Raw genomic sequence first — 15,058 nt, forward strand, 5'->3', positions numbered from 1 at the left:
AAAAATAATAATTCCGGTTTTTGTACCGGGTTCTTCGGATGCCATCTTAGTGTGAAGATTTGCAAGCACATAGAGAAGTCTTTCATCTTTGACGTATAAAAACTTGGATTTTTCAAATTTATTTAACATTTCATTTGAATGTACTGTCCAGTTTTTTTTTAGCCCGGGCAGAGTTGGATTTCCGGTTACTTTCCCCCTCGTTTTTTTGGCCAGCATGCAACGAACCTAGCTTGTCCGCACCCCTTTCGATGGCCCCAGATTTTGGACTTCTTTCACACGACCGCCGCTCCTCATCACAGGTCAAAAACAAGCCGCCAAGTGCATCCACCCCGAAGGATCGTCGAGGTCGGGCCATGGCCACGAGACTATCCACGCCATGACTTTGACCACTTACCTATGATGAAGCACACGTCCTGCTCCTGCTACTACCAGATCAACGATTCCATGGTCCCCTTCTACTTCCCGGCCGTATAAATGCACTGGCTCGGCCTCATCATCTCTCCGCAGCGCCAACCCAAGAAACTAACCACCGCGCTCGCCGCAGCTCCAGGTCTCCAAGGCCATCGACCGGTCTGACCTGTTCTTTAATTTTTATTGATCGCCATGGCATGGAGGAAGAAGAACGGCGGCGAGTCGTCTTCGCCCGGCGCCTCACCGTGCCGCGACGACGAGCGGGAGAAGGTCCCCAGAGGGCACGTCCCGATGGTCACCGGCTGCGGCGCGCGCGTGGTGGTGCCGGTGAGGCTGCTCCGGGACCCGTGCATCGCGGAGCTGCTTGACATGGCGGCGCAGCAGTACGGGTACGGCCAGCCGGGCGTGCTGCGGATCCCATGCGACGCCGGACACTTCCGCCGGGTCGTCGACGGCGCGCTGCACAGAGCCGACTAGGCGCCCGGCGTCATTAGAGCATGTGTGAATACATATGCAGCAGTGCCACTGTAGAAGAGTATAGTTGGATATACGAAGTCTGTTCTTTGATTGATCAGTTCTTTTGTACATGAATGCACGAGGAACGTGAAAGACAAATTTGTGTCAAATTTGAAGTGCTCACTCCATCTGCACAAGAACTATATGGTTAGTTTTTCGATTTCAATTGTGTCTAACGAGAGACAACCCAAATCATTAGTCACGCGCGTTTGCTATTCTTTGGCCGCGTGAATTCTTTTGAAGTGTCAGTCAGTTGCGAGAGACCAGGTTGCCACGACCGGCTACAACGTCGCCGTGTGGGGGGGGGGGGGGGGCACGAGCAGTAGCACCTGCCGGTTGTAGGTGGTTGGGCCCTAAGAGCATCTACAGTCCGACTTAGCAAATCCGACCCCTACACGCCCATGGGGGAAGGCGCCGGGGAGGGGGGGGGGGAGGGATCACCGTAGAAGGGTAGGGTTAATGGTACTATCAGAGACGGTGAACCAGCGAAGGAGGTCTCGATTGGCGAGGCACAAGCGACATCATAGCTGGTCACAGGTTATTGGGGCCTAATGGTCGGCCCATGTTGGAGGTGGTTCTTTGGGGCGAGAGGAGGAATAAAGGCCCTCTGCCGACGGACCCCGATCAGATGGTACAAAAAAAATGCTGGAATCAAAAAGAAAGAAAGAAATCAGTTCACTCACAAATAGTCGGCACGGTTACAAGTGTCTATCTTTCTGCTTTTTGCCACCATGATATCTCTAAGAAAATGTTTTTTTTTAGTGGCAAAGTGACAGTGAAAATTAATATTGTTTAGTTGTGTCATTTGTCGTCCAAAAGAGCAAGGTTGGTTAAAGATCCTAATTTTTTTTAAAATGTGTCCTTAAATAAATAGTTATTCAAACTTCCTACTAATTAAGAAACGGGTGTAGCAAATCAACAACATAATAAATATGTGGGCTCCAATGATAGCATTCATGTTCAATGGAAACACATGAATTCACACTTTTAGACCAGATTGATGAATGTGAAGCAAATTTTCTTCTGTTTTGAAACTTTCGCTATCGAAGATGGCTCATAGTTAAAATTTTAAAGACTTACTTGGTTGGACAATGCCTCCCATCGTGTCCGATATCACGGGCTTTTTCAAACTGTGTGCCGTAAGCATATCACGGTTGCAGAATTCCGTGTCTAGCTGCCAAATGTGATTTCCGGGAGGATTTAGTAGGCTGTTGACCAATAGTGCGGAAAGTTTTGCTAGAATGATTAGATTCCATTTAGTTGTCACAATGTCCGAATTTGGAATAGAGCGAAATTATATAGTGATTTCTCAAAAAAAAACTTTGTTTATGGTTTACAATAGCTGCTTGTTAATCCCGAACGCCACTTATATGCATTTTTTTACGGAAATTTTATAAAAGAAATATAAAGTGGGAACAAATTCGCTTAAGAATGAACTACGAACAAGGCAAACAACCAACAAACTGTGAGGCGAACCGGGTGCAGCTCAAGTGGTTAGATTTCCTATAGTGCAACCAAGATGTTGTGCCGGTTCAATATCTCAAAGGTGCTTATAGAGATAAGGTATGCGTATATGCGTTCATAAGGTCGAATGTACGTGAATGTATGCAAGTATATACTGCATCCGTAAATTAATATAAAAACGTTTAGATCATTACTTTAGTAATTTAAATGCTTTTATATTAGTTTACGGGGGAAATACGTTTGTACCATGTTGAAAACACGGGAGCATGACTTGTTCAACCGTGCGCCGAACCTACGTACTGCGCACCACTTGCCGTAAGAAACAACAGTGGCCCAAGACTACTCCGCACCGGTATAGGTCAAAAGAAGCCGCCAACTCCAGGTGCAATAAACTCCCACCCCGAAGGATCATCGAGGTCGGCCATGGCCACGAGTATCCACGCCATGAGGTTGACCGCCATTCTAGGAACGTATTACATGGAGCAGCTCGGCATCTTCATCTCGCCTTAGCGCTCGAGGAGATCGATCAATCAGTCATTTACTCTGTCCTATTCTTCTTGATCGCCATGGCATGGGGGAAGAAGAAAGTTGGCGAGTCGGCATCGCCCGGCGCCTCGCCATGCCACTTGGACGAGCGGCACAAGGTCCCGAGAGGGCACGTCCCGATGGTCACCGGCTGCGGCCAGCGCGTGGTGGTGGCCGTGAGGCTGCTCCGGGACCCATGCATCGCATGGCGGCGCGGCAGTACGGGTACGGCCAGCCGGGCGTGCTGCGGATCCCATGCGACGCCGGACATTTCCGCCGGGTCGTCGACGGAGCGCTGCGTGCACAGAGCCGACTAGCCGCCCGGCCTGACACGTGAAGAGAGCATGCATGTGTGGAGCTGCGTGTACATATGCAGCGTCCACAGTGTAGTAGATGTATGTAGGAGGTGGATATATACTCATATAGACATGCATGGTCACATGGGATTCATATACATGTGTGGAGCTCCACATCTTGAGGCGGCCTGACTAAACCAAGAGCATTAATTAGGACCACCCTCCATGAAAATTTTGTGAGGCTACAATAAATAAATAAAAACAAATGTTTGATGGTTTCATATGCCCACACAGGAAGCAGTGACTATTCCCAGTCCAGCCTTGTGAAGCAACACATCTTTTGTCAAAAAATGCCATTTTCTTAATCATCAGCTACAAAAGATTTTGATTATCAAAAGCATCTTGAGCTTCCACATCCTTCTATACCCTACCAGGGCCAGGCCTTAAGCGGTAAATATATATCTCGAACAATAAATGATATCTTGCGGCCAATTCTCCAAGTCACCCTGTTAGGATCATCAGATAAAACAACATCATCCACCAAAGCTGTTAATTCTTCAAACAAGTTTCACCCCTCAAAGTTCTTATGAATTGCAGACAATTCCAACCTTCAGATTTCACCATGATGACAGTAACTTTCTTAGAGAAGCACACCGTATGTAGTCTGGGGAATCTAACAGCAAGAGGAGTATCATCTATCCAAATGTCTTCCCAAAACAGAGTTTTTTTTTTTCATCTCCACGTACTCTCTTGGCAAATCTCTAAAGATACTATTGACTTTCATCAAACCTTGCCAGAAGTGGGATCCACCAGATTCTGCACCCATACTTGGGAAGGTCTGAGAATGTACGGTTTTTTTTTTTTCTGTTAAGAGGTTCCGCCACACACCTTTAGTGTTTTCTACTCCCAAAAACGCTCTTATATTATGGGACGGAGGGAGTAGTTTCCAAAGCCACTTGCAAAGCAAGCATTGATTCATAGTCTGAAGATCTAGAACCCCAAGACCACCACATTCTTTAGGTAAACAAACAGTAGGCCAATTGATCAAGTGATATTTCTTTTTTATTTATTTTGACTGTCTTGCCAAACCATTGTAGCTCTACTAGAGTTCATCTTCTTCAGGAAACCTCTGGGAGTTGGCAAAGAGGAAAGCATAAATAATGGAATGCTGCTAAGACAGACATTGGTCAAAGTGACCATGTCTCCAATGGAAAGTGGCCATTGCCTTATGCACCGCATTTATGGATAGCTTTATGCACCGCATTTGAGGTTCTAAAGCTGGGTGTGCATGGGAAGAAGACTTGTCAAGTTGCGTTTATGCCAGTCCAAGCCAAAGAGATGTAAAAGAGCAATGCCTATAAATATAGAAAGAAGTCTATCCTAAACTCCAAATTGTGGTGCTTGGTCTAACTTTAACGCTGAACAACTATGAAATTGCACACATTAGACCCTGAAACTTTCTAAATCTGTATAGCTGAAATCCTAGCTGATTAGATGGATAAAAATATAGCCCATATACGCTAAAGATATCCAGTCTAGTGTATGAGCAGCGTGGTGCAACTAACCACACATGTTCGACAGAATGACAGAAATTTAGAATTCAACTAAATTTAATGAAATTTGAGTGGATGTGACATAATTTGGCATTCCAGTAGTGAACACTCAAACGAGTTCTTTGTCGACCCCGGCTACCATGCGAAAAAATGGAACCAACTTTTCATTTGGGGAAATAATATGATGGAATAAAAGTTATTACAACGTCGCAGCTAAAAGCTATTCCCTCCGTAAAGAAATATAAGAGTGTTTAGATCACTACTTTAGTGATCTAAACACTCTTATATTTCTTTACAGAAGGATTATAAGTTTTAGGAAGAATTTTGTAAGTGGCATACTAGCTAGTTGTTACGACTTCATAAATAAATAGAGAAATCCATGGAATTTCATAGCAATGGCTTGTTAGCTGGCACACGGTAGAACATCTTTGTCCGGTTTGTATGAAAGTTGTCATGTTTACATGAAATTCGGCCGTGTTTGCATTAATTTCACCCGGTTTTTTGAAAAAAGAGTTTAAATTGTATGCAGTTACAGTTGGATGACGGCCTCCCGCATTTTTGTCCGCGGACTGCCCCCCTGTCCGCGAACAGATGCAAGAGGAAATTTGCGGGTTGCGGTTGGAGATGCCCTTAGAGCATCTCCAGCCGTTGACACCCCCAAGAACATCACCGAACCAAAAAAGTTGGTGTCTTGGGGGTCATCCGGCGAAATCTGGCGAAATAAAGTGGGCATCTTCTCAGTCGAACCCCACCCCAAGCAAAAGTTTGTGAGGAGAATGATTAAGTGGGCCAAGAAAAAGGATATGTGGTGAGACACGATTCGCCGAAACTTCCGCCGGCGCCCCAAGAGACCCTAGCGCGCCGGGTTTCGCCTGGGTTTGCCGGCGCTATTTTGACGTCCTGGGGGGCGTTGGGGGCGTGGCTGGGCCGTTTTTGGCGAAAAATGCCGTCCGAGCCTAAAACCGAGCCTAAAAAGGTGTCCCGGGGGGGCGTCCTGGGGAGGCTAGTGGAGATGCTCTTAGCTGGCACACGGCTAGAACTTTTTTGACAATCCATATATGTACCATACTGTGTGCATCTTCTATTTAAGACTCGGTGACCCAAGAGTTTGGACTGTGAACCAGGTGATAGATCCCAAACTGTCAAAAAGAAGACGCCCAATGCAATGGAACTCGGGCTGGTCCACCCTGAAGAATCGAGGCATTCTGAAATTCTCCATGGTTCAAAGTCTAGTCTCCAACCGGGCCATAGGAGCCAACCAACATTGTTTTGTACGTCGACCACGCGTGAGGATCCTATATTATGCTCGCATATAAATACGAGGACCTCCGCATCCTTGTCGTCCCACCGCAGCACCAACCAAGAAAAAGAAAGAAACCAAGAGCGAACAACCACTGACCCCTATCAAGGCGTGTGCTCGCCATGGCATCGAGGAAGGAGAATGGGAGCGAGCCATCATTGCTGGGCGCCGCGCCGGGCCATGGCGAGAAGGTCCCGAGGGGCATGTCCCGATGGTCACCAGCTGCGACGAGCGCGTCGTGGTGCCCGTGAGGCTCCTCGCTGTTCCCTGCATCGCGGAGCTGCTTGACATGGCGGCGCTGTGCGAACTAGCGGAACGTCTTGCCTTGCTCAGGTCGACGGCTTCGTGTTAAATAGATGAGGCGCACCTCCCATAACAGCGCATACATGTGGTTTGGATTACAATTTTGAAGATCAAGAAAGGAGATAGAGATAAGAGGTTACATGAGATAAATATAAGACTCTAACAACCTAACTATCTCAACTATCTCCTATGAGATGCGCCGGTCACATAACGTGACATGTTGCATGTTTAACACCCTCCCTTAATCACAACTACATTAGGTTAAGATTATACTTGAAGTTTTCAAAGCTCTTGACAGGCAATGCCTTTGTAAACCCATCTGCAATTTGGTCACGGGAATGCACAAACCGAATGTCAAGTTGCTTCTGAGCAACTCTTTCTCTGACAAAATGAAAATCTATCTCACTGTGTTTAGTCCTGGCATGAAACACTGGATTAGCTGAGAGATAAGTAGCACCAAGGTTATCACACCACAGACAAGGAGCTTGTTTACTCTTTATACCAAGTTCCTTTAACATGGACTGAACCCATATGATTTCAGCTGTGGCATTTGCCAGAGCCTTGTATTCTGCCTCAGTACTGGATCTGGAGACTGTGGCTTGTTTGCGAGCACACCATGATATCAAGTTGGATCCAACGAAAATAGCAAAACCACCAGTGGATCGTCTATCATCAAGACAGCCTGCCCAATCAGAATCAGAGAAGGCACTGACAAGTGTAGAAAATGATTTGCTGAAATTAAGACCCATGCTTAATGTGTTTTTGACATATCGAACTATCCTCTTTGCAGCAGTTAAATGGACAGTTGTAGGTGCATGAAGGAACTGACATACTTTGTTGACAGCAAAAGAAATATCAGGCCTGGTAAGAGTGAGGTATTGAAGAGCTCCTACTAGGCTCCTGTATTTTGTGCTGTCCTCTTGAGTCAAGAGAGTTCCTTGCGTGAGAGATAATTTTTCTGAGCTTGATAGTGGAGTAGGTGTAGGTTTACAACCTTGCAAACCAGCTTTTCTTACCAAGTCAACTGCATACTTTTCTTGAGAGAGATGAAGTCCATCCTTGTGCTTCTTTACTTCAATCCCAAGAAAATAGTGCAAGTCTCCAAGATCCTTCAAGGCAAAATCTGCACTCAAATCTTTCAACAGTCCAGTGATGGCTTCATCAGATGAGCTTGTTACAATAATATCATCAACATATATGAGGACAAATATGCATGTATTGGACTTGTTATAGAAGAACAGAGAGGTGTCAGACTTTGAAGGAACAAAACCAAGTGTTTGCATTTTGTGACAGAGACGGGAATACCATGCTCTTGGTGCCTGTTTCAAGCCATAGAGTGCTTTGTCCAATTTGCAGACATAAGAGGGTGCACTTTTACTTATAAACCTAGGAGGTTGTTTCATATATACCTCCTCTTCTAGAACACCATGAAGAAACGCGTTCTGTACATCAAGTTGCCTGAGACTCCATCCCCTGGAAACAGCAACAGACAAAACAAGACGGGTAGTGGCAGCTTTAACAACCGGACTAAACGTGTCCTCATAGTCTATGCCATACCGTTGTTTAAAACCCTTTGCAACGGGCCTAGCTTTATAGCGATCAATAGTTCCATCAGATTTCCTTTTGATTCTGAATACCCACTTGCAATCAATTAAACTTTTGCCTAGCTGTGGGGGAACTAAATGCCAGGTTTTATTTTTCTTGAGTGCCATGTATTTTTCATTCATGGCATTCTTCCACTTTTCATCACCAAGTGCTTCCTCAAGTGTATGTGCTTCACCGGGTTCACCTGTCGAACAAACCATACCATATTTGGTTATGTGTTTATAATTAACTGGATGTATTACCCCATGCTGTAGTCGTGTACGTCGTGACGGTGCAGCAGCAGGATCACCAGCCACAGAGAATCCCGGGATAGAAACTCCTGTAGCAGAGTCTGCTCCCGCCGGATCTTCTGTGACAATTTGATTGTGTGCAGCTTCTCCAGTCGGCGCAGAGGATCCCGGGCCTCAACATTGGCCGATGATGGCGCATCCACCTCGAAGCGGACGCCTATCGGACACGTGGACGCGCGCGTGTGCGCGCTGGAGTCCGTGCCGGATCCCGCGTCAGGCCTGGGCCCCGCGCCAGGTGGGCTAACGGAGTCGTGCCGCTTGTACACGAGCGGCTGGTCGCGGAACCGCGCGCCGTCCTGACGAGCCGCATGCTGCCGCGTGCCAGATGCGGATTGGCGCGGAGGAAGACTCAGGCCACCGCCACTAGAGAGACGACGCGTGTTGCGCACTGGGCTGGAGACAGCGACGCGGTCGGCGGACGCTGTCGCTGGCGCGTCTGCCACGCCTGCCGGTGCTGATCCCAAGGAGGATCGACTGGGCACCTGCTGCGGGCCCGATCCCGAGGAGGATTTTCCTCCCAGAACCGGATGCATGGAATATGGGTCTGCCGACGCATTTTTTTCCACTGATTTCTGCATCGTTTTCGCTGTTTTCTCCTGTAGCATCATCAGAAAACTCATGCACACCATTAGTAGCAGAATTAGTCAACAATTGATCATCATAATTCAGACCCCCTTGATCAATACTGGTGAGATGAGTGGGTAGAAGAAGAAATTCTTCTCGAAGGCGAGCGCCGGCATTTGGATGTAGGGTGGCAAACGAAAACTTTGTTTCGTCAAAGACAACGTCACGAGATATATAAACGCGACTGGATATATCTAAGCACTTGACACCTTTGTGTTGAGGGCTATACCCTAGAAAGACACACTGCTTGGAGCGTAGCATGAGTTTGCGTTTGTTGTATGGGCGAAGGTTGGGCCAACAAGCACACCCAAAAACACGAAGAGATTTGTAATCTGGTTTTGTGTGAAGAAGTCTTTCTACCGGAGTTTCGTTGTTGATGACTCGACTAGGGAGCATATTGATGATATGAACAGCGGTGAGAAAAGCCTCATCCCAAAACTTGAGAGGCATGGAGGCCCCTGCCAAGAGGGCTAGCCCAACTTCAACTATGTGCCTGTGCTTTCGTTCAGCAGAGCCATTCTGTTGATGAGCATCAGGGCATGAAACGTGATGTGATATGCCAAGTGTTTGGAAGAAGGAGTTTAGTTTTTCATACTCCCCTCCCCCCTGTCCGATTGCACTTCAATAATTTTGCTAGCAAATTTTTGTTCAATCAAGGCTTGGAAGTTTTGAAAAACTTGAAAGACATCGGATCTCTTTTTGAGAAGGTAAATCCATACAAATTTGCTATAGTCATCTATGAAGCTCACGTAATACTCGTGTCTAACAACAGAAGTAGGGGCAGGACCCCACACATCAGAAAAAATTAATTGAAGTGGTTTGGTAGAAACACTAGTAGATATTGGGTATGGTAATTGATGACTTTTAGCACATTGACAGGAATCACAAATAGTTTTGACATTTCGCTCACCAACAAATGGGAGTTTATTTTTCCTAAGTAAACTTTCAACTAAAGAAAAAGCAACATGCCCTAATCGATCGTGCCACCATGTTGACGAGACTTTGACAACACCATTGGCTTGTTTATTGAGTCTCCTAAGCTCCGGAATCAACGGGTAAAGCCCTCGAACACATCTACCTCGATAGAAAACCTTCTTCGTTGCCTGGTCCTTGATAAAAAAGAAGTAGGGATGAAATTCGAGGAAAACATGATTATCAAGGGCAATTCTATGAACAGAGAGAAGACTTTTAGCGGCACTAGGGACATGCAAGATTTTCTTAAGATGAATTGGATGATGAGGGGTACGAAAAATAGAATGACCAATGTGAGAAATCTACATACATTCTCCACTTGCCGTGTGGATGTGATCTTTGCCACGGTACTTCTCCTTCACCGTGACCTTCTCAAGCTCATTGGTTATGTGATTAGTGGCACCACTATCAACATACCAATTTGTGTCGACGCCGTAGGATCCATCAGCCGCGGCGACCACCTTTTCTTCATCTTGGGAGTCATCGTCATCTTCATCGTAACGATACCAGCAGTCCTTCGCGGTGTGCCCTAGCTTACCGCAAATTTGGCAGCGGGGCGTCTCTGAGCGGGCCCGATTTGGGCCACCACCACGGCGACCGCGGGATGCACCGGAGCGGCCGTTGGAGTTGCCGCGCCACTGTTTCCGCCACCACCGCCTCCAGACCTCCCCTTGTTGCGGGAAGAGCCACGGCCATGCGAGCCATCACCACGACCGTGGACCGCGGCGTTGGAAGAGGAGCGGAAACCGCCGCCCGAGTGGTTGAACTGAGCCATGCGTTGATCGAAGTTGCTGAGCATGGCGTAGAGCTCGTCGAGGGAGACCAGCGTGACGCGGGCGTCGAGGGTGGAGACGAGGGGCTAGTAGTCGACGTCGAGGCCGTGGATGATGTAGGAGATGAGCTTGTCGTCTTGGATGGCCTTCCCGGCAGCCGCAAGCTCATCGGCGAGGCCGCGGAGAGAGGCGAAGTAGGCGGCGACCGTTTGGTTGCCCTTCTGGGCGTTGATGAGAGCCGTCCTGATGTTGTTTACACGGCTCATGGACTGTGACAAGAACATACCTGCCAACGTGGTCCAGAGCGTGAGCGACGTGGTGACCGTGGTCACCGTGACGAGCACCTCCTTGGAGAGGGTGCTGAGCAAGTAGCCCAACACCTGCTGGTACTCCCTGACCCAGATCGGGTGGAGAGGGTTGGGCGCAGAGCTTTCTTTGCCATCCTTGTCCTTCGTGACATGAAGCCTGGACGGCTCCGGTGTGGTGTCGTCGACGTAGCCGAAGACATCGGCGCCACGCAGATGGGGAGTGACCTGCGTGCGCCACACCACGTAGTTCATGCGTGTTAGCTTCTCGGTGACCTGTCCATTGAGGGTAGGTTGGTGTGACGCCCCCGATTTGACCGTACACTAATCATGCACGCAAATGTGTACGACCAAGATCAGGGACTCACGGGAAGATATCACAACACAACTCTAAAACATAAATAAGTCATACAAGCATCATAATACAAGCCAGGGGCCTCGAGGGCTCGAATACAAGTGCTCGATCACAGACGAGTCAGCGGAAGCAACCATATCTGAGTACAGACATAAGTTAAACAAGTTTGCCTTAAGAAGGCTAGCACAAACTGGGGTATAGATCGAACGAGGCGCAGGCCTCCTGCCTGGGATCCTCCTAACTACTCCTGGTTGTCGTCAGCGGGCTGCACGTAGTAGTAGGCACCTCCAGTGTCGTAGGTGTCGTCGTCGACGGTGGCGTCTGGCTCCTGGACTCCAACATCTGGTTGCGACAACCAGATAGAAAGGAAAGGGGGAAAAGAGGGAGAGAAGCAACCGTGAGTACTCATCCAAAGTACTCGCAAGCAAGGAGCTATACTACATATGCATGGGTATATGTGTAAAGGGGCATATCAGTGGACTGAACTGCAGAATGCCAGAATAAAAGGGGGATAGCTAGTGCTGTCGAAGACTACGCTTCTGGCAGCCTCCATCTTGCAGCATGTAGAAGAGAGTAGATTGAAGTCCTCCAAGTAGCATCGCATAGCATAAATCCTACCCGGCGATCCCCTCCTCGTCGCCCTGTTAGAGAGCGATCACCGGGTTGTATCTGGCACTTGGAAGGGTGTATTTTATTCAGTATCTAGTTCTAGTTGTCATAAGGTCAAGGTACAACTCCGGGTCGTCCTTTTACCGAGGGACACGGCTATTCGAATATATAAACTTCCCTGCAGGGGTGCACCACATAACCCAACACGCTCGATCCCATTTGGCCGGACACACTTTTCTGGGTCATGCCCGGCCTCGTAAGATCAACACGTCGCAGCCCCACCTTGGCTCAACAGAGAGGTCAGCACGCCGGTCTAACCCTATGCGCGCAGGGGTCTGGGCCCATCGCCCTATGCACACCTGCACGTTGCGTACGCGGCCGGAAGCAGACCTAGCCTAGTGGCGTTCCAGTCCAATCCGGCGCGCGCCACTCAGTCGCTGACGTCAAGAAGGCTTCGGCTGATACCACGACGCCGGGATACCCATAACTACTCCCGCGTAGATGGTTAGTGCGTATAGACCAAATGGCCAGACTCAGATCAAATACCAAGATCTCGTTAAGCGTGTTAAGTATCCGCGAACGCCGACCAGGGCCAGGCCCACCTCTCACCTAGGCGGTCTCAACCTGCCCTGTCGCTCCGCCACAAAGATCCACTTGCGGGTACTCCTACGAGCCGACCCGACTTTAGTCATCACATGTGTCATGTATGTAGTATATAAGTATATACCCGTGATCACCGCCCAGGTGATCACGGCCCGATAGTATAGCACAGCAGACGGACAAGAATGTAGGGCCACTGATGGAAATCTAGCATCCTATACTAAGCATGTAGGATTGCAGGTAAAGGTAACAACAGTAGTAGCAAGGATAGGCTATGCATCAGGATAGGACATCGGAAAGCAGTAACATGCTACACTACTCTAATGCAAGCAGAATAGAGAAGAGTAGGCGATATCTGGTGATCAAGGGGGGGGGGGGGCTTGCCTGGTTGCTCTGGCAAGTAGGAGGGGTCGTCAACTCCGTAGTCGAACTGGGCAGCAGCAGTGTCGGTCTCGTAGTCTACCGGAGAGGAGAGGGGGAAGAAACAGTAAATACAATGCAAACATAAGCATGATGATGCGTGACGTGACAATGAGCGGTGCTAGGTGTGTCCTAACGCGACAGTAGGTGGTACCGGTGAAGGGGGGGAACATACGGGAGGTATTCCCGATGTTTCGCGTTTTCGGACAGACGGACCGGAGGGGGAAAGTTGCTAGTTCGATAGGTTAGGGAGGTGTGGTGGACGAACGGACTGCGTATTCGGAATCGTCTCGTCGTTCTGAGCAATTTTCATATAGAAAACATTTCCATCCGAGTTACGGTTTAAAAGATATGAATTTTCAAAGTTTATTTGACTTTCTGGAATTATTTAATTAACAGAAAAGGGATATGACGTCAGCATGACGTATGAGTGACGTCAGCGGTCAACAGTCCGGTTGACTGGTCAAAACTGACACGGGGGACCCACTTGTCATAGACAGTGGGTTAAACAGAAGATTAAACTAATTAATTTTTAGCTAATTAACTACTGGGCCCACCTGTCAGTGAGTGATTAAGTTAATTAATTATTTTTATTTATAAAACATTTTTCTTTTTCTCTTTTTTTTTAATTTTGCGGCGGGGCCCGCATGTCAGTGGCTGGGCCTGCCCAGTCAGCACGTTGACTGGGTTGACCCAGTCAACGGGGCCCACGGGGCCCACTGGCAGAGGCACTGGGGTGGCCCCAGGCCGGCCACGTCGGCGGCCGGCGCCGGAGCAACTCCGGCGAGCCAAACGCGGCGGCGCGGCTCGGGAGGGGCGCGGGTTTCACGCACAGGGGGTCTGCGGGGTCGTGGTTGGGCGCGTTCGACGCGGCTCGGCGCCGCGCGTCCAACGGTGGTGGCCGGAGGGGCTGGAACGGGCGGGGGCGAGCGCTTCGAGCTCGCCGGCGGCGAGGTGCTTCGGGCGAGCAACGGCAACGTTGGTTCGGCGCGAGATCGGGCAAGCGGAGGAGCTGGGGAGCATCTACGTGCGGTGGGGAGTGCTGCGGGCTTGAGCCCGTGACCAAAAGGTCACCGGAGACCCGCCGGCGGCGAGCTCCGCGGCGCGGCGTTCGGGCGCGCGGGGAAGAATCTAGGGGGCGCGCGAGAGAGAAAGGACAGGGGAGGAGGGGGGAAGAGGCTCACCGCGCGGCACACGGAGGCCGGTGAGAGCTTGGGAGCAGCAGGTCGGCGCCGGGGAAGAAGGGGGTCGCCGGCGTCCGAAGTTGAAGACGAGCTCGGGGAGGCCGTTGCAGTGGCTCCGAGCTTCAACGGAGAGGCGGAGGTGGTGTAGTCGAGGGCGGCGACGGCGTATGACACGGCGAGGTGGCGATTGGGGCACGGTGGCCGTGTGAACGACGGGAACGGCGGCGAGCGCGTCGGGCGTGGGGAAGAAGAGAGCGGCGCGGATCGGGGGGGGGGGGGAAGAGGGAGGCGCAGGGGCCGAGAGGGAGAGCGGGGGGGGGGGGGGAGTGGGAGAGAGGCCCGAGGAGGCGGGGGTGCTGGCGCCCTTATCCTCCCCGTCGCCGGCGAGGTGGTGCGGCGGGGACTGCCCCTGTTCCGACCCCGGTCGGGGGAACAGGGGAGGGGGGGCGAGTGGGAGAGGTGGGCTGGGCCGGGGGGTCGGCCCAGTCGGGCCAGGGGTCCAGCGGGGGAAAGGGCCTTCTCTTTTTTTTTTCCTTTTTTCCTTTGCCTGTTCTGTTTCTTTTGCATTTTCTTTTTATTTGTTTATTTTCTTTTCTGTTTTATTTCACTTAAAAGTATTTATGTATTTTATAAAAATGTGTTTTCTCCACAATAATTATCAGTGCAATTTCTGGCAGTGCCCGAACATTTTTGTTTAAATTTTTGAAAATTTTTATTTTCCACTTTAAATTTAATTGAAGTTTGAATTAGGAGTTTGAAAAGAAATGTGTTCCAAATGTGATTAAGCCCTGTTTAGCAACATGATTAGCTTAATCACAGAGGGTTACCGTAGCATGATCCTCAGGGTGTTACAGTTGGGAGGCGCCGGAGGAGGAGGAAGACATGGCTAGGCTCGGGTAGATGGGATCTCAGTAGATGGGAAGAGATGGGGCTCTGATTACCATGTGCGAACT

At 49.4% G+C, this 15,058-nt stretch overlaps 1 protein-coding gene across 1 annotated transcript; it reads left to right on the forward strand.

Annotated features, from left to right (window-relative positions):
• The first annotated feature begins 228 nt into the window (after positions 1-228).
• LOC109767254 (auxin-responsive protein SAUR71) lies at positions 229-1,093 on the forward strand. Its single transcript, XM_020326018.4, has one exon. It carries the CDS (start codon positions 604-606, stop codon positions 886-888), a length of 285 nt encoding a protein of 94 aa, XP_020181607.1. The 5' UTR covers positions 229-603; the 3' UTR covers positions 889-1,093.
• Positions 1,094-15,058: the final 13,965 nt, after the last annotated feature.

Source organism: Aegilops tauschii, chromosome 4, assembly GCF_002575655.3.
Source record: "Aegilops tauschii subsp. strangulata cultivar AL8/78 chromosome 4, Aet v6.0, whole genome shotgun sequence".
Taxonomy (NCBI): domain Eukaryota; kingdom Viridiplantae; phylum Streptophyta; class Magnoliopsida; order Poales; family Poaceae; genus Aegilops; species Aegilops tauschii.

Coding starts and splice junctions, on each gene's coding strand:
- LOC109767254 (XM_020326018.4), top strand. CDS start 604: ATGGCATGGAGGAAGAAGAACGGCGGCGAGTCGTCTTCGCCCGGCGCC.